We start from the raw sequence: 19,191 nt of genomic DNA, 5'->3' as shown, positions 1-19,191 counted from the left end.
CCAGACAGACAGATGGAAAAGGGGGGAGGAAAAAGAGGAAAGAAAGGGAAGGAGGAAATAGATGGTGAGAATGATAGAGAGGAAAGGATGGAAGGAAGGAGGTAATTATTAAAGAGAGGAATAGGAGAAGGAACTTATTATACATTTTATCGCCACACAAGACCTATTTTTGATATTATAAATGGAGATATCTTGTTTTACGTAAGTCAAATTTATTTTCTGCGATTTTATAACCTTGCCCCGACGCCTGCATGCATTGAACATAAACTTATACCTACATTTTATCGACGTACACGACCTTACCTATTTTTATATTAGGATAGATGAAAATATCCTCTTTTCCAATATATAGCAAAGGGAGTTATGTGTCGAGGCTAGTAAATGAAAATATCTCCTTTTACAGTACGTAGGACTATAATTATAGGTATTACAAGGGGAGTTCCGTGTCAGTAGGGGTTAGTAAAAATAAATAAAAATATCTCCTTTTACGTGCGTTAGTTGGTAGTTAGTAGAACGTTAGTTAGTTAGTAATCCAGTAGTTAGTAGGAATAGGAAGTTCGATGCTGGTAGAGGTTAGTATAGAGCGTTAGTTAGCCAGTAGTTAGTAAGTGTAGTAAGCTCGGTGTTGGTAGAGGTTAGTAGAGCCTTCATTTAGTTAGTTAGCCAGTAGTTAGTAAGTATAGCAAGCTCGGTGTTGGTAGAGGTTAGTAGAGCCTTAATTTAGTTAGTTAGCCAGTAGTTAGTAAGTATAGCAAGCTCGGTGTTGGTAGAGGTTAGTAGAGCCTTAATTCAGTTAGTATAGCCTTAATTTAGTTAGTAGAGCCTTAATTAAGTTAGTTAGCCAGTAGTTAGTAAGTATAGCAAGCTCGGTGTTGGTAGAAGTTAGTAGAGCGTTAGTTAGCCAGTAGTTAGTAAGTATAGCAAGCTCGGTGTTGGTAGAAGTTAGTAGAGCGTTAGTTAGCCAGTAGTTAGTAAGTATAGCAAGCTCGGTGTTGGTAGAAGTTAGAAGAGCGTTAGGTAGCCAGTAGTTAGTAAGTATAGCAAGCTCGGTGTTGGTAGACGTTAGTAGAGCGTTAGTTAGCCAGTAGTTAGTAAGTATAGCAAGCTCGGTGTTGGTAGAGGTTAGTAGAGCGTTAGTTAGCCAGTAGTTAGTAAGTATAGCAAGCTCGGTGTTGGTAGAAGTTAGTAGAGCGTTAGTTAGCCAGTAGTTAGTAAGTATAGCAAGCTCGGTGTTGGTAGAAGTTAGTAGAGCGTTAGTTAGCCAGTAGTTAGTAGGTATAGCAAGCTCGGTGTTGGTAGACGTTAGTAGAGCGTTAGTTAGCCAGTAGTTAGTAAGTATATAGCAAGCTCGGTGTTGGTAGAAGTTAGTAGAGCGTGAATAGAGGAGCGAAGCCAGCCGCCAGCCAAGGGTCGGGACAAGTGACAGAAGAAAGCAGCTGCCTTGTGGTGCCCGCCGTGCCGAGGCTGTCCGTGCCCTTCCTTGTGTTATGTGTCCCGCAGAGTGACAGGCGCCGTGCACACCTCCTCCCAGGGCATTGTGGACCACGGGGACCCGCCACAGCTGCTGCCTCCCCCTGGTGCTGGCGGTCCATGGTCCAGTGTGCTCCGCGGCCTCGAGGCAAGAGTGTAGGTGCTGGCAGGGCCGTGCTGGGCTCCTCACACCTACACACAGGCGCCGTGGCTCCTATTAAGCATCACGTGTGTTCAGGAGGAAGGTAACACTAATCATTCTCTCACGTGCCTGGACCTTCTCGGTAGTGGAGGAGTAAATTTGAGCTTCACACCAATATTGCCCCCACCAGACTAGTAATGTTTCCAAGGTCTCACATACTCACGGATACTCACAGATGAAGTGCTGGAAGGTGCTTACGCCTTTGACTCCAGTTTGTTGGCCATAACTAATTCTATGTTGTGGTCGTGTGTGGTGGTGGACACTAGTTGAGCTTTATAATTAAATTTGTTCTTGATTTTTCCAAAGCTTACCTAATTTTCTCTCAAATGTCTCCACTGTTCCTGAACTAATCACACTCTCTGGCATACTATTCCAGCTGTTTACAACTCTGTTGGGGAACACATATTTTCTGATGTTTAGTCTTGCACGGTTCTTGAGTATCTTTCTAGAATTTCCTCTTGTGCCACTCTCGCATCGCAAACAGTCCTTCCGTACAATCTTCGTCATACTTTCCACATGAAATTTTAAATGTTTCTATCATGTCCCCTCGAGATCTTCGATATGCCAGAGTGGGTAAATCCAGTTTCCTCAGTCGTTCCTCATAGGTCAAATCCTTCATTTCCGGCACTTGCTTGGTGGCTCGTCTTTGAACATTTTCTATTATGTCAATATCTTTGACCAAGTATGGACACCATATCTGGTTGTCAAATTCAAGATGTGGTCTGACAAGGGCTGTATACAAGGCCTTAAACATATCCAGATCCAGATAAACAAATGTTCTTCTTATAATGCCCACTATTCTATTTGCCTTATTAATCTTTTCTGCCAGATGATCAGAAAAACTTAACTTATTGTCAATTACCACACCTGTATCTTTCTCTTTTTCAGTCTTAGTTAATACGTATGTTGTTCATGGTGTACACTTGGTCCTCTACATTAGTTCTCACAATCCTCATTTGTTTGCATTTTTCTGGATGAAAATAAAGTTGCCACTCTTCAGTCCATTTCTGAACTCCTTTCAGTTTGTCTTGGAGCCTTCTCAGTCATCCACATCATTGATAGTCTTAAAAATCTTGGTGTCATCAGCATACAAATATCTTTCACTACAATTTTTCACACAATCAGGTTGGTCATTTATAAACAAAACAAAAAGCAAAGTTTTACCGGTGCATCATACATGTGGGGGCGTCGAGGGGGGCAAAGCCCCCCCGTTAGAGGTTACTTATGTTAAGTTCAGTTGGAGTACTTTAAATATGCTCCCCCACCCCCAAAAAACGATTTCCCGTGGGTCCCCCAAGATTGTTAGGGGAAGGGGATTAGGCCTTTTTCTTTTAAGTACTTGCGCCTTCATATTATGGTTGAGGGACATGTATTTTGTCCCTTAACTATAATATGGAGGCGTAATATCGTATTTTGGAGGCATGGAGTCAATCTCCACAATTACCAATGGTGGCCACGCCGTGAGCCAGACGGGGAAATCATACTCTGGGGTCCTCTTACAGGTATATGTCTCCTTTGTTTTGTTTTCCACTTCCTCCTGTGTTTAGTTTTATTTATCTTTTTCTTCCAGTTAAGTGTTTTATTTCATTTGAGTGTTTTGATTTTTTCTGCAAATGAAGAATAGCTAACCATAATATGCCAAATGCCTTTTACAACAGAATATGGAAACACTAGGATCAAGGGGGGTGGAACTCCCTGTTTGGTATAAATCAATAACGAATGACCTCACTTTGTTGTTTAGAAAGTCTCATTAGTAAGGAAGCATATATGAATTTTCTGAGTCATGACCTATAGTAACTGTTAGGGGTTTTGTTAAGTTAGCATAACTGGAGGGCAGCATGAGCCTCAATATGGGTCACTTAAACAATCCTGCCTGCACCACCACCGTGCTAAGGGACATTCACTAACAACCCCCTAAAACTGAAGTCTAAAGAGGCCACAATAACCTCAGCCTCAAAGAAAAAAAAGTCCAAAAGTGCTATATGCAAACTTGTAAATTTTTCTCAATTCTCAAAGTTCCTGAAAATTCCCAAAATTCCCGTGGAAAGTTTCCCAGTTCAAAATTCCTGGGAACTTTACAACCCTAGTTGGGACTCTGTGGCAGAGCAGAGGAGAGGAAAAGACCCACGAGAGACGTCAAAACAGACTCACCAATCTGGCTTCACTATAGCACTGCCGTAGCTGTTTTCTGGTAATAACTACCTCCAGGTGAAACAGCAGCATTCTTTACCCAAAAATTAATCTCTTACACAGAAATAGACTGCTCAGGTCTGCTAAATATTTGCCTTATATATTTTAATTGCCAGTTTTATGAGGCTTAAATAAATTCTTTTTTCTTCTCAGATGGATGTCATGCTACTGATGTTCTCAAGCTCAACATTATAAACCAAAGAAAGAAACTATTTTATTAACTATAAGCAATAACTTATACAATGTCAAGTAATAGTCAACCAGTTCCTTTGATCAACTCTACTGTTGATGCAAGTGTGTGTGGGAAGGATGCCCTCACAGACAGCTATGGCTGGTTTGTGCAAGCTCTACTGGCCTCCTTAGCATTTGGACTGTTGATATGTAAGTATTGAGGCAAGGCCCTTGAATTACTTAAATTTAATTGTTTTATGTTTTTAATAATGCATGAAATAATATATATTAGAACACTGATTTGATTTCTTAAAACTTCATTTGCACAGTAATCTTGTATAATAAGATTTTTGCTTTTTTGAATAGCAAATACTTAGTAAGGAAAGCTTTGGCATGTTGTTTGGGGTTGAAGTTTTTCCACCATTGCCTAGCCATTCTTGCATCACTAAGTACAGGCACCCAGCTGCCCACCTCATGCAGACTCCTTATTTTCTTATGATTGGATATCCAAATCAATCAAATGCCTCTACTCCCTAACATAATTTATACATCAGGCAAGCAGAAGGGGGGGAAATCCACTTGCAAGGGAGGAATAGGAAATACTGAATACTGTGTCTGACCTCTGTAGGTGGGAAGGCAAGACATAGAGGTCAGCACATGGGAGTGGTGGACACAGGACCTCATATTTAAATGTTTTGTTAGACTGTCATAGAGGAGCTAGAGGCCACCTGCATGCAGCCCATTAATAGTTGTTGCGTTGACGAAGTGAAGCACTGGAAAGTTGTGTGACTCGGAGACAGCACTGTAAACATTTGTCTGTCTGTACACAGGCCAAAGCTGACTCCACCATTTTCTGTTATGTATACATGAAGCCCAAAGCCTACACAGAGCTTCACTGGTTCATAGCCTTTCACAGCTAACTTTTGATATTTCATCAGTCATCATACCCCTTAGCTTTCTGTATGTTAAGTCTCCCGTCAGTAGAATTCTTCCTTTTTTGTAATTTGTCCTGAGAACACATTTCTGCTTAATTCACCATTCATGCCAATCTACAGTACAATAATGCAATGTTGATTGCTATGAATTGCTAGAATGGCTACTAATGCGATTCTTTTTGTCTTAGTGAAAAGATTCTGTGAACCTAAGAAACATCGAAGATCATGGCTTGTTTGGTTTTATGACACCTCTAAGCAAGGCTTGGGAGCCATGATCGTCCACTTCTGTAATGTCTTCCTCTCTGAAGCATTCAAAGGAGACCCCTGCACTTGGTGAGAAATTTATCCTAAGACCAATCAGTTTAAAGGAAGATAAGGATCATCTGGTTATAGATTATGCTTGCTCATATACTTTTTAGACTTTTGCCCGGCATGTTTAGGGCCTTTAAGTATTCACTGTTACTCCTCACTCTTTCTCACCACTATGTTTTTTAAGATGTTTTTATTCAAGGCCATTTTGGCTTCCCATCCTGTTTACATGAACTTGGGTAATTGATGATGATGATAATGATGGTATTTTTTCTCAAGGTACATCATCAGCTTCCTTCTGGACTCCACCCTCGGCCTGGCCATCATCTGGGCAGGGATTCGTCTCAGCATTTACATAGGCCAGAAGCAGGGCTTGCCAACCATAATCTTTGGAGAATATGGTGAGCACTCACTGAACCTGTTTGTAGCTAATACCAAAACAAAAAAAGACGCTAGGGAACCCTCTCACTGTGGGGATGCAGGAGTCCCAGAGGCTTTGCCCTACGCCAGTCATGGGCAGCACATTCTCCCAGCGGAAATGCATTGAGAAAACGCACTGAGTGGTCAGGCCACCCAGCAGAACCAGGCTGGATTGTTACCAGAGCCCTGACCCAAGACCCTGCCCTGAATTTTGTTTTTAGCAGAAGTAGGATGTTATGAGGAGAGCTGTAGTCCCCATCCCAACCATTATAGGTCAGGGGGAGGGGACTGCTAGCTGAGGGAAGGGACAGAGAACCTCCGAGGGGTATGGGAATATGTTGTCAGATATGGGATTATCCCCCAACATTACCCCCATGTTTGTGTGTGTGTGTGTATCTACCCATATAATTTTGATGCCAGTGTGAGTGAGTAAGAGGTTCTTTATCTTCATCCAACCTTCTGTTTCAGATTTCTTTCTTTAGTAGAATATAATTTGATTTCACTTTCATTGAATTTGGTTTCCACAGAGCTTGTACAGTTTAGCTTCAGTAAAAGGGAGCTCAGAAGATTGGTGAAATAGGTAGAGCATGCATAGCCACACTAATGGGAGGTGCTTCAGTGAAATAACTTGTGAAAATCTTTCTAGGTCGGCCACCGTCGGCACGGGCATGGGCCCACCAATGTGGCCTGTACGTGGGCATCATGGTGGTGGAGAAGATAATCATTACAGGGTTGCTGGCGCTGCAGTTTTGGGCCAGCGTCAGGGACCTCATCCTGGCCCCCATCACCAGCCCTCAAGCTCGGGTCGTCGTCGTGGTTCTAGTCATACCATTCTTTGTTAATGTAAGTAGTAGTCCATGTTTTGACTCCTCTGCTAATGTAAGTGGTAGTTCATATTCTAAATTCTCTGTGGCCCCATAAGAAACATTTTGTAATCTTGACAATTATCCTGAGATTTTTTATTTTTTATTTTTTTATTTTATTTATTTATTTATTTTTCTTTTTTAGCTGCACGAGTTGGATGTAAACTCATTTTATGGAGTTTCTTTTCAGGCTCTCATTTTCTGGGTAACGGATAACTTTTTGATGGTTAGCGTAAAGAAGATAACGAGAGGTGACGGTAGCGGTCACGAAAGCAGCTCCTCTGGTGTGTCAAGGGTCTATTCAAAGGTCAGTAGGTGAACTTTTACACAGTGTTCCTTAGAATTATTGATCTGTATTTTCTGGCCACTTATTTTTTTGCATATAAGCTCAAAACTTTATGAAACATGTCTGATAATACAAAAGAACTTGACATTGAAGTGGTAAGTCAAAAGTGGTCACTTATGATTGTTTTTTAAGGAGAGTTTCAATATCATGTTTTTTACACCTTTTTCTTGTGTATTTTTAAGATAGATGTTACTTATAAATTTTCTCCCATGCCCAGGTGCACTACAAGCGGCCGAACTCTCACCACGAAGATGAATCTGACGTGTTGCTCTCGTCCTCGTCCAACGATGACGAGCTGCTCGGAAGGAACGAAAACCTGCAGGAGAGGCGCATTGGCCACCTCAACACCTGAACCCAGGCGGCTCGGTAACAGTTACTACAGAATAGGAATATTTTTAGGGGTGTAGTTGTGTGTGATGCAAACCCAAAATCTGACTGGAGGTTCCTCAACTCTTCTTGCTGTGCATTTGATTGCTCATTTGTAAGTTATCATAGTGTGATATTATTTAATGGAATGTTGGTAGCATAGGTTAGTAATTGCTGAGAGAGAGAGTAGTGAGGCTCTGTCCCTGTAACTAGTCTCAAACGATCAAGTTTAATAGGCATTATTCATCTTTATGATTATATGCTAAGGGCATCAATGTTCCATCTGTCATTATACTCTAAACTATATATATATTTATATATATAATACACACGCACACACTGAATGTGTGCATCTTTCCGCAATGTGCAAGGGCATTGTGACACACACACACACACACACACACACATGCCTAGAATTGCATTTTACCCTTTTTATATAGTTTTAATAGCTATTCTATGGTTATAGTGATATAATGTTCCAGACTTCAGTGAACTCAGTATGAATAATCTTGTTGCCTTTCCTGCCAGCCTCAAATGGCAAATCATTAATGAAATTTTAAGACAATGTTAGGGCAGCAATATTCCCCACAATTTACCCTCCTCAAGATCTTTCTTTATTTTATCATTTTTCAGACTTGGCACTATTTTACAGTGTGGGCCACATCATATGTTGACACACATGTTGCCCAATCCAGAACAAAAACACCATGATGTTATTGTATAAATCTCCCTCCTGCTTCTCTCAGTAGGGAGTGTCATAAGTGAGAAATATGATCAACGGCTGTCCAGATTGTTTGTAGGATGAAATTTATAAGAACATAAGGAGTCTGCAAGAGTCATTTATTGACATACATCAGCAGAGGTGTTCAAATCATCTGCTTTAGATTGTAACTGAAGAAATCAGATGTCTTATTGCAATGTCTTATTTTAAGAAGTCAGCATGATGGAGAAATTTTAGGAAACAAACTATGTTTTAACTTTTATATCAATGAAATATCTATTTATTATATTTCATCAAGCCAGAAAAATTGACAACTTTGTGTTCTGATGACAAAAATCTCATGTTTTATTTATTAAGTTAGTGGTATGTATACGATGGATCTGAGTCATTATGTTGAGTAATTGTTTTGGCAGCCCTGGTAAACCATTACATATGTGTTTAGGGAAGGTGAATGAAGAAAAGCCAGAATTGCAGTGATAATTTCATTCCGGGTAAAAAGATGCAATGTTTTTTGTATTAGAGAATGAGAGTAGTATCCTTCACAACAGTCATATTAGCAGTAAACGGACTTGATCTCACTCAGTACCATGAAACTTACAAAAAAAAATCAACTAAAATTACTTGCTCTATTCCAGCACCATGGTGTCCAGACTTCCTAAGCATTCATAAGTAGGCCGTGACTATCTAATTATTCATAGATCTCAACAGCTGAGGACTTAATACCATTGCAAAATTTTAGTTGTTGGGTACAGTGTTTAGATTTCTTGTTATATTAAGCAGCACCATGTTGAAATTTTTCTCAGATTGACAAATGTAAAATTTTCAATCACTCTGGAAGCTGTGACACATCCTCCCATGCATCCTCCCTATCACCACCCTGCTGCCTGCCACCGTGAGTGCCTCTGCATGCTATGGCACTGGGAAGAAAGTTTCAGGATGATCAGTTAGCAGCATAACATTAGTTTCAATAACTTTAAGGGCACTAAATAGTGGGTAAGAAATAAATGTATAGAAGCAGACTGCAGGGCCAATATAAATTTTTGTGGTAATTACGAGGCCACACAACTGCAGGATTGATGATTGAGTCCTGCAGTGCTTCAGGCCATTTCTGTGACTTGGTGCACCACTGAAACATTTTGAATAGATCTTTCTCTTTTTTGATATTTGTGATTTTAAGTTTGTTCAGTTTTCCTTTTTCACTTCCCAAATATTTCATGTATTATGTGCTATTCTTACTTATTTAGTCTTTGCTTGTATCCTAATCTTTAGACCTGTAGCTATACCTATGCTATGAACTCTACCTTTGTGTTTTTTGTCACGTTACTTTGACCATTGTGGGCACATGCTGGGGAGTGCCTTGGCCAGTGGCGGATTAATGTCAGAATACACTGAAGCCTTTGTGTGCTCCTGCAGCATGTGTCCCCAACTTTGCCTTTTAAATGCAACATCTATGCTTAATAGTATTGTTGAATTACATTGTGTGGTTGTCATATTTTATTTTATCTGTATAGCAGCACCAGGTGTAAATTCACCCAAAACAAGTGAACCCTGGCCTCAGCCACTCATTTGGGGGAAGGTATTGGACTACCTGCTGTCCTGAGTGCCATGCCAGCCCAGTCCCTAAATTACTCACATTGTGGCTCTCAGAGTCATCACTAGAATTAATGGTAAGTGTTGTCATGGCTTTTTTTGCAGTCACTGATACCATTTTCATCACTGCGCCCAATTTTTGTACAAATCAGTGTAGATCATTTATCAAGAGTTTCCTGAAGTGAAGACTGGGGGCTTATATTGCATGTTCAAGCTACTTCAATGCAGTTGTCCTTTCCTTTCCAATTTCATCTCTGCTGCCACTTTCTTAATTCAGATTTCCACATGCTAAATGTACCTCATTAATCGAGTATTTTGTCCGTCTTTTGGTTCATTAGCAGATGTGAAACTAATGTGTAATGATACAAGGTGAAAATAGTGAATTAAGAAAAGAGCGACCAAGACTATCACAAACTTATGAGATTTGGGAAGCACTAACTTCAAGTAGCTGAAAGGCAGAACAAAGTGATTCATACTGCGAATAACACGTCCATTAAGATATTATTTACCTACTCTACTAAGTTATTACTTCATAGTCACATGTGCCTGTCTAGCTGTGGCCCTTCAGGGTTGATTGGTAATCTCATTGCTTTATTCGTAGATGGGCAATAAAAAGAATTAGTAGTTTGTAAAAGTACAGTCCATCTGCATGCCAGAGTGACTAGTAGTAACCTCTGGCATGTCCGGCCATACTGTGCCTTCATATCATTGGCTTTGTGCAGTTCTGAAAGGTTCTAATTACCTTATGGATATTATTTAACCTCGGCACCAAACTTGCGTTCTCAGAAGTTTTACAGTAACGTTGATTAACCTGCCTCCTGTATGAGGTACCGAGTCACTAGGCGAGGGCATCATGGCAAAGTCCATGCATCCTGTCATGGCATGGACTGTTCACAGTGACCTTCTGCACACACCTGAGTGCAGCTCTCCTGCCTCTAGCATGCTCTAGCATATTTGTAATCTTATGTACTCAGCAATTCTGCATCATATAGTCACTGTTACCTAAGGCTTAAGTATTATTACGACTATCATTATTTATCATTTACTCTGTAAATACTTTCCTGCGTATTGCAAGAACAGACGTTTGCATAGAAGCCACAGAGTGATTTTAATCTTATATGAGGGAGTAGTATTAGATGTTTCCTTACTGACTGGTACATTGGTTAGATGCCCAGCCAAGGGTTCTAGAGTAATTGGGGTGTGGGAGCAGTTGCTGTGTTCAGTGTGTTAGCCGTTCATCACCACCCTCAAAGTGGTGCAACAAAACATAGCCAGTGAGTGCTCAGGATGAGTGTTTTGAAAAATTTTCATTGAGTTCCACTTCCCATTAGATGATAGCGTCCCTTTTATAGGACACTATTAATCACTGAATGTTGCCGCCGATACTGATGTGTGCATTCCTGTTTAGTTTAGTATACAGTGAGGTAAAACTATCCATCTATCTGTAATGTGCTGTCTGTGGCAATGGACAAAATTACATTGTAATTTTTCGTGTATAACTGAGCAAATTGAGTTTTGTGATATTAACATTTTAGTTCAGTGTATGTATATAGAATTTCAATTGGAACACTATATTTTTAATATAGGTACTAAAGATAGTTTCTGAATTTAGAAAAAAATAATTTGTTTAATACCGAAATGTGGCTTGTATGGATTCAAAATTTTAAAGTTAGCAGATACAAGAATATCAGAGTACAGGCGGTTGGCCCACTCATGCTGTTCCCTGGAAAAATGTGCACCAACAAAATGGAGACACCGGTTTATTCTATATTTTGAAGACCTTCATTTAGTGCTGTGCAGTCATAGCTTCTGCAATTACAACATCAATTCCCCATCTGCAGTGTAAGGGTTTCCCAGCCTTCCTCCTCTGGTGAGCATTGCAGCTACTCTTTCAGAGCATAGACATGTATATTTGGAGAAAAGGAAAAAAAGATCTGAAAGAGGATTTATTTTTTATTTGTTAAGTATTTACATTTCATCATTAATGAATTCCTTAAATAGATAAAATTTAAAACTAAATTTATTCTGGTGCTTTCAAATGCAGAATAGCCTGCCAGCATTAGCTTGGGAATGCCAGCCCCTGAGTGAGGTCTGCTTGCTTTTCCTGATGCTCTGTGCACTCAAAAGATTATATTTGTGAATCATACTTTTACTATTTTGTATGGAAAGTCTAAGGACTGGAGGAGTAGTAAGGTGATGTACCACATTGTATTCAGGGAAGGTGTGCTAACAAGTCTTAACCAAAGCATGACCAGTTTTTATAAATTTTCAAGCAGCGGTTGAGTAGGACATTCTGGATTTGAGGGGCTTGGGACCAAATGTGTTTTATAATATCAGTATAGAAAAGATACTACAATGTCTTGGCATTTACATATTTGTTGTGCAAAGTATAACATGTATCACATTGTGTATACCACTTTGGTGTTTCTACTTTGACATCTTATCTCTAAACTGCATGTCTTGTAGTAGTCAGGGCTATTTCAGGGAACTAGAATGTTCACAGAGTCAATAGATATGCACAGAGAATTTTTTTAAAAGTCCATTCTGTATGTACAGATTCACTTATCCATGAATAATAGACACTTGTGAACCTGTAAAGTAATATCCAATATCACTGTGGAAAACAAAAATACTTGTTCATACTCGGAGAAACATCCAACCCAGAACCAGATTTGCACCTTTTTATATGAATTCATGTAGTCAGGTCTCCTTGACTCTCCTCAACACTGTCACTGTGTACCTGTTCTCACTCTGGCCTTGTCGTTTTTCCCTCTCTGCAGCCCATAGAGCCAGGAGGCTTTCTTGAGCTATGGTTGTCTGCTCCAACCCATTAGTGGGTCCAAATTTTATTTATAGTGACTGCCATGGTATGTAAAAGTCAAATTTGTATCCTGTTCAAAATATATTTTGGCTGGTTTTATTTAAGTGATAATGATATACATACTATCTCGCTGTAATTGAAGTCTCTAATGCTTTTAAAAGCTTGTCAGCCTCTATCCTGCACAAGCTAGAAACTGTCTTCCCCAGACAACAAGTTTTCCATCTCTGTAACTCACTTATTACATAATACTGACTTCATGTTTTCAGCATTTGACAGTAGTATATAACTGTATATTTGAGAGTGGATTAGGACTAGGTTGAGAAAAGTATACATCGACAAAAAACAACGAGATAGAGTATAAATCAAAGTTGGGAATGTAAATATATTTAATTCCATGCTGACATTATTCATGGAAATATCAAGCTTCTGCGTGTGTGTCCACAATGCAGAGCTACTGTCAGTCACATAAAACTTTGTATACAGTATAAAAAGTTGCTTATATACATCCCTCCATTTTTGCCACTAATAGCTGATGAAATCATCTTGCCTATAACTTTGTCATGTTGTAATAGAGTAGCTTGGTAACCCCCCCTAAAAATCAGCATGAAATAGAAGTCAGTATAAACATTGATAACTCTATCCTTTCTTTACATTCATCTAATTCATATTTTGTCATTTTAAACTTTTTCAGCATAGTCCTAATCCACTTACATTCTACTGTCCATTGATGGAGAAACCATCAGTATTGCATGACCTAGGTAAGCTAAAAGAAGTTGGCTGTGTTCTGTGCTGAGGCCAGTTTCTAGGGTGTGTGATAGACAGGCTGACTGGAGCCAACTTTCAATTATCAACTAGCTTTTAACAAGCCGATTAGACTTCAGTTTCAAGCTGTAAGTAGAAAATTTTGGAGTGAAAGAATCTGTACAAATCAAAACAATCTCCACAGGATTAAGTCATATTACAATCTAAAGGAAACTATTTATTTCAGTTGCTGAACATCTTTACAACAAATAAAAATGTTCACTGTTTAAAATTAGGTAACAACTTATTTACAAACATTTCCTTAATAGTAATAATAATAATAATAATAATGTATATTTACCTACTTTGCTCCCATATTTGCAATGTTTCTAGAAACTTTAACTGCTATCTCAATGTAACTTGCAGCCTGAAAAGAGGGAAGTAACATTAAAGAGTTTGATGTGGCAGCTCAGTCTTGAGAGGCTAATCATTGTTTATATATATATATATATATATATATATATATATATATATATATATATATATCTATATATATATATCTATATATATATATCTATATATATACAGTCCCTCAAATAGTACGGTTTCAGTTTTATACGGATTGTCATGGAACTTTTTTATAGGATTTTTAAATTTCCCGCTCGTCGCACCAAGTAGCCCTGGCACAAGTGGCAACACTGTTCCACCAAAACACCTGCTGAAAGCACCCCAAAGCATTTGAGAAAGGTGTTCACCTTGCAGAGGAATTCAGATTTAGGAGCGGTTCGCTGCAGTAGGGAGAGCATACCACGTGAATGAGAGCAGTGTTCGCTGTATCTGTCATGGTGTAAAAGAAATTCTTGCCGCAGTAACTGCCAGTGCTCCAAGAGTGCTGCAAGAGTGGAGAAAAAGGCCGTCCTTTTACTGAGCCTCATCGTTGCTATGGTAACGGCGTCTCACTCGCAGCAAAATGGCGTACGCTGATCTTCCTGGCGACGTTTAACATGCATTACTAGCTGTCCTGGCCGACGAACTCCTTACAACAGAAGATGAAAAGGAATCTGCAGTGGTTATGGTGGCACTCAGAGGTGAAATGCAATAGAAACACTTATATGCGTCTGTTTGGGCCGCCATATTTGGTGATGACGTCATCACAGCACGAAGGCTCTCCACCTCTCAAAGCCGGGAGCCAGCAGATGTGCCGAGTTGGCAACTCGTGCTGCCGTGTCACGCGTTTGAGAGCACTCGTGATGTTCCGAGAGCACTCGTGATGTTCCGAGAGTCCCGATTCCCTCTCTCAAATGCAGCCCAGGAGTGTTTCTAGGGGGGGCACTAATTTTATACGGATTTTCAAATAGTACGGGGTCCTGGGTCCCTAACCCCTGTACTATTTGAGGGACGACTGTATATATAATATATATATAATATATATATAATATATATATATATATATATATATATATATATATTATATATATATTATATATATACCCATGCAAAACTTACCTGTGGACTATTGCGCTGTGAAACCACGACAGGTTTTCCACAGTCAGCACCTTGCCTGATGGAGGAATTTAGTGGAACCTCACCAAGAATGTCAACGTCTAAAAAAAAAGAAATATATAACAACTAGAAATCCACAGACAGCCAACAAATGCTTAAAGTTCATCATTGATATACTTAGACAAAAGATTAACTGCTGGTAACTTATTAAACAAAACTATGAGATAGAATTCCAAAGATGCAATGTGCTTTCTAATTAAATCAAAGCAAATCATCTTGAGAAAATCTTCAATGACTGAGTAAGTAAATATTAATTCCAAAAATATAAAGATTCTACAGATGTGCTGCATTACTCTTCCAAATTACACAAACACGGTGACGGTATGATTGCAAACTTAACGAGTGTAGTGATTGCAAACTTAATGAGTAAAATAAAATTATGGTTTTTGGTTCTTTGCATGGAAAGAATCTACTATACTTATGGATCTGGTGAAAGCATGCAACAAATAACTCTGAAGTACAGTAAAAATTAAGTAAAAAAATAAAAAAGGATGGTTCCTCTCTAACAGTCTTCCAAATATGTATGTCAAGGCTGGTCTGGCGTAGGCTCCCGCGGGTTCTTTCCTCCCCTCTGCTCTGCCACACAGTCCAAACACCTATCTCTTCCTCTCATATGTAAGCTATAGGTAACATATGAGAGGAAAAAATGGGTGTTGGGACTGTGTAGCAGAGCAGAGAGGAGAAATGAACCTGCGGGAGCCAACGCCAAAACGGACTCAACAATTTGGTTTCACTATAGTGCATTCAGAAGGCATGGCATACATTAACATAAATGAGAAAGTCTACGAAAGCTTTACAATGCATGGAGTATGAAAGAAGGCTATTTATTGTAATTTCCAACATTTATTTCCTTGCTTATGGCCATAATTAAATGAGGTCCACCATTTGTTTGTTTAAGGCCATAATTAATTGAAAGAAAGGCAAAGATAGAGGAATGGCAGTAGGCAGGAAATGACAATACAATTTCACCACAGAGACAAGCAGGTCACACCCAGCAAAGGTTACAATGCCAACGAACACAAGGTAAGAGCAGCTGAATTTCACAAGCTATGTTTAGGCTGAGGAAACACATCATGGTAGAAGGCAATGAGATAATTATTAACCACACCAACTTACCTAATTCTTGAGCCATTTTCTGCACTCCCTCCTCCCCAAAGATGTGTTCCTGATGACCACAGTTGGGACAGCAGAAGACACTCATATTCTCAACCAGCCCCAACACTGGTATGCTAACTTTCCTGAACATTTCTGCTCCTCGACGAGCATCAAGAAGAGCAATGTCTTGGGGTGTAGAAACTATGACGGCCCCTGAAAGATACAGAACACCATTAATGTTACCAATAAAAATTTTAAGTCCTCGTAATCTTCTGTAATCCTGTTTTCTATAAAGGCAAAAATACTAGAGTTCATGTTCTCACCTGCAACCTCAACCAACTGAGAAATGGATAACTGGGTGTCACCGGTTCCTGGGGGCATATCTAGCACCAAGTACTTGAGAGGGTCCCAGGCCGTGTGCAGCAAGAGTCTCTGGACAGCAGACATCACCATTGGTCCTCGCCACACCACCGCCACCTTCTCCTCCACCAGGAACCCCATTGACATGCTGTGGAATCCCAAAAAAATTCATTTGACTTTGAATAAATTCTAATTGGGATGAACTTCCAAGGTACACGCTGCACAACCTTCTATTAGGATACAATCTGCAAAATGATGAGTTACAGAATATATCACACAAGATCTTCCCTACATTACTCATGTATGAAAGCTTATTTTCAGTTTCAAAAATGTGAGTGAAGACAAAAATTTCCATTCCCTAACCAACACGTGTGAAGTTACATCCAAGAAAAAATAGAATCTTACCATTGTATCCCATAATTTGAAAGAGGTAACAGCTTTTGATCTGAAAACAATGAACATGTTGAAAATAAGAATGAATGCATACTCATACTACTGATATGAATAAGTCCTGATATATTACAAAATCATTAATATCTGATGAGAAAAAAATATGTCAAGTATATTTCATATTGCCTTACTGGATCTGATCAAATCATTCCTCCTCACTTCGATCGACTTCAGGCGAGGCGTTGAGGTTCATCATGCGAGGGATTGAAGGACCAAAGACATCCATGTCTAGTAAACCAACCCCACAGTTGTCAACTTCAGCTAAGGCAAGAGCCAAGTTTACTGAAATGAAACAAAAAAGAATAAAATCATTTCTTCAAGATATATTCTGTCTATCTATATCCCCAATGCCCTGTTCTCTCACTGGAACACCCCACAGCAAAGGCATCTCAAATTTTCCCTTATAGCTTGACGCAAAATTTACAGCCACAAAATTACGTTACGCACAGATTGTTTTCTATAGTACATATATGGAAGTAGTCCAGGGGCAAAAATAACAACAAGACCAGAATATAGAGCAGATATGAGTTTTTATTTAGTTCCAGAGTGCAGAATGAGGTGTGGTGACACTTCTTCAAAAGTTTAAGTCACAGGAAGGAAGAAATAAGGTAAGTAGATGGGATGAGAACCGTTGAAGGCGCTGTTGAATTTGGTGATGGCAAGGAGGGTTTCACTATTAGCTCTGGGATACCTTAAGAACAGTTTCAAGATTAATGCACACTACAGTAGTGAATGAGAAACTAGGATGGGATGTGTACAGTGAAACATTTAGAAGAGTTGGGCTGAGACAATAAGGCCTGGTAGAGGATAGAGAAAAGTAACTAGTTGAGATGCTGGGAAAAATGAAGAAAGACTATGAGTGTGACAGGAGGTATACACACTCACTGGAGTAAATCATACAGTGATACCCGATGGTATGAATATCTACCAATTCAGAAAAGAAACACTATGTTCATTAGCCTTACCTGCAGTGGTTGATTTTCCAACTCCTCCCTTCCCTGAGGCTACAACAATGACATTATCAACATTTGAAATCTTGGAGCGCTTGGGCAGCCCCCTTTTCATAACCTCCTTCTGGTGTTCACTCAGTCTTTTCTTTGCACCGCTTGTCCCCTGTAAAAAATGAACGCATAGTCAAACTCAGGAGACTATGATGGGATTGAAGCATTCCCAATGAACATTATTCTCAGGTAAACATTTGAGGAACCTCGAAATGTACACCAAGTGCTGGGAATCAAACCTAGGCCTTCAGTATGAAATCAGAACTGCATACCAACTGAACCACAATTGAGGAAAATAGTCACCAGGGGCCACTTCTTTGACACTTAACTTGACACCCCAGCCCCCACTGCGGCCATGAAGGAAAGGTGATCCTGCTCATACTTTAGGTAGACGGCAAGGCTTTTACTGATCTGAACAGGCTCACTAATTAAACCACCTAACAAGGGGAAGCATAGTTCCCTCTTGTTAGGGGGAGGCTGATATTCCCATTACTGAACCCGAGCACTGACACTCCACATGTTTTAAACTAACAACTCCATTTAAACCTAACTAATATTAACCTGTCACCAGTGAAAAGATAACCTATCACCGTAAAATAGTTACAAATTGCTTCTTATGAAATGGTTCAGATTTCAAAAAATGAGTAATTTGCTTGGGCAAAGCAACATGGCAGTGTGTTGTACATGCAAAAAGTACTTCATATAACACAAAAGTGTCCTTCACAAAGATGGGTGTACTTATGGAATAATCCCAAAAAGACGATCAGACTACCAGAATCCTAAAACTAACATCCATAAAATATGCCCCAAACTCCTCCAAAAGCCTTGGCAAATATGCGTGTGTGTGAGCCGAGATGCTTATGAATACGACCCAAAGACTCGCTCACCCCAAACAAGAACAGTTGAAAGATAATTACACCAAGCTAAACATGCTCACCAACTGATCTGCATAAATAACATACAAGCTAAAACGTACTCACCAATGGATCTGCGTGGGTTGAGAAGCCTGGCGTTGATAGCCGTTGATGGAAACGACGAGGAGGAGGAGGAGCCCTTCGTAATACACTCGTGAAGAAGCACCTGAAGGCCGCCATCACCAAGGCTTACAAGTCTTGCCAATATTATGCGTGATAATGATGTCCTGGCTTCTTCTTCACACTTCAGACGCCTTGTATCACTTCTTGGGTCTTTCTCCTTGGTCTTCCTTCCTTTGTGTCTTCTAATTGTCTCTTTATCCTCGTTTCCTGCCGTTAAGAATATTTCCCCGGGAGGAGGACGAGGCGCCATGTAAACAATGGAACCGTCCCGTAACGTTGCCAGATTGTCGTACTCAGAGCATCGTTTTTACCGGTTTAGACCCATAAATATTGCCAAGAAACACCAATAACTAACCATTTTAACGATAACTCCATATAAAATCAGTTAAATAGGTGGAGGAGACAGTTTGAGGGTTGGAAATGACAATCTGGCAGTGGTCCCGGTTTGAAGACAGTACCATCGCTACCTATTTCGTACCGTAGTTATCTATTTCTATATATTTTTATCCATGTTAAGGAGTATTGGAAGTTTCTAAGCTA

The 19,191-nt window shown here is 39.7% G+C and overlaps 2 protein-coding genes across 4 annotated transcripts; one reads left to right on the top strand and one right to left on the bottom strand.

Moving 5' to 3' along the window:
* Positions 1 to 1,280: 1,280 nt before the first annotated feature.
* LOC127002162 (store-operated calcium entry regulator STIMATE-like) lies at positions 1,281 to 13,440 on the top strand. Of its 2 annotated transcripts, XM_050867824.1 has the most exons (8): positions 1,281 to 1,715; positions 3,760 to 3,863; positions 4,016 to 4,243; positions 5,157 to 5,301; positions 5,557 to 5,678; positions 6,344 to 6,540; positions 6,751 to 6,867; positions 7,124 to 13,440. In XM_050867824.1, exons 3-8 carry the CDS (start codon positions 4,105 to 4,107, stop codon positions 7,256 to 7,258), a joined length of 855 nt encoding a protein of 284 aa, XP_050723781.1. In that variant the 5' UTR covers positions 1,281 to 1,715; positions 3,760 to 3,863; positions 4,016 to 4,104; the 3' UTR covers positions 7,259 to 13,440. The 2 variants fall into 2 exon arrangements, with proteins under 2 accessions (XP_050723781.1, XP_050723780.1); XM_050867823.1 differs by lacking the exon at positions 3,760 to 3,863 and having other exon boundaries at positions 1,282 to 1,715.
* Positions 11,524 to 18,903, bottom strand: LOC127002161 (iron-sulfur protein NUBPL-like). Of its 2 annotated transcripts, none has more exons than XM_050867821.1 (9): positions 18,595 to 18,903; positions 17,579 to 17,726; positions 16,773 to 16,895; positions 16,569 to 16,608; positions 16,127 to 16,311; positions 15,825 to 16,016; positions 14,652 to 14,749; positions 13,511 to 13,572; positions 11,524 to 13,292 (listed from the first exon to the last, which is right to left on the bottom strand). In XM_050867821.1, the coding sequence occupies exons 1-9, from the start codon at positions 18,706 to 18,708 to the stop codon at positions 13,256 to 13,258; spliced, it is 999 nt and encodes a 332-aa protein (XP_050723778.1). In that variant the 5' UTR covers positions 18,709 to 18,903; the 3' UTR covers positions 11,524 to 13,255. The 2 variants fall into 2 exon arrangements, with proteins under 2 accessions (XP_050723778.1, XP_050723779.1); XM_050867822.1 differs by having other exon boundaries at positions 13,507 to 13,572; positions 18,595 to 18,902.
* Positions 18,904 to 19,191: the final 288 nt, after the last annotated feature.

This window comes from Eriocheir sinensis, chromosome 22 (assembly GCF_024679095.1).
Source record: "Eriocheir sinensis breed Jianghai 21 chromosome 22, ASM2467909v1, whole genome shotgun sequence".
Lineage (NCBI taxonomy): Eukaryota > Metazoa > Arthropoda > Malacostraca > Decapoda > Varunidae > Eriocheir > Eriocheir sinensis.
This window is presented reverse-complemented; position numbering and strand designations above follow the sequence as displayed.

What these genes read in the sequence shown, in the direction of transcription:
- LOC127002162 (XM_050867824.1), top strand. Translation starts at nt 4,105, where the DNA reads ATGTCAAGTAATAGTCAACCAGTTCCTTTGATCAACTCTACTGTTGAT. An exon ending in AAAGGAGACCCCTGCACTTG is followed by an intron (nt 5,302 to 5,556) that starts GTGAGAAATTTA and finishes TTTTTTCTCAAG; the next exon opens with GTACATCATCAGCTTCCTTC. An exon ending in CATAATCTTTGGAGAATATG is followed by an intron (nt 5,679 to 6,343) that starts GTGAGCACTCAC and finishes AAATCTTTCTAG; the next exon opens with GTCGGCCACCGTCGGCACGG.
- LOC127002161 (XM_050867821.1), bottom strand. Translation starts at nt 18,708, where the DNA reads ATGGCGGCCTTCAGGTGCTTCTTCACGAGTGTATTACGAAGGGCTCCT. An exon ending in TCAAATTATGGGATACAATG is followed by an intron (nt 16,312 to 16,568) that starts GTAAGATTCTAT and finishes GGGATTCCACAG; the next exon opens with CATGTCAATGGGGTTCCTGG. An exon ending in ATTGCAAATATGGGAGCAAA is followed by an intron (nt 13,293 to 13,510) that starts GTAGGTAAATAT and finishes TTCTACTTACAG; the next exon opens with CTTGAAACTGAAGTCTAATC.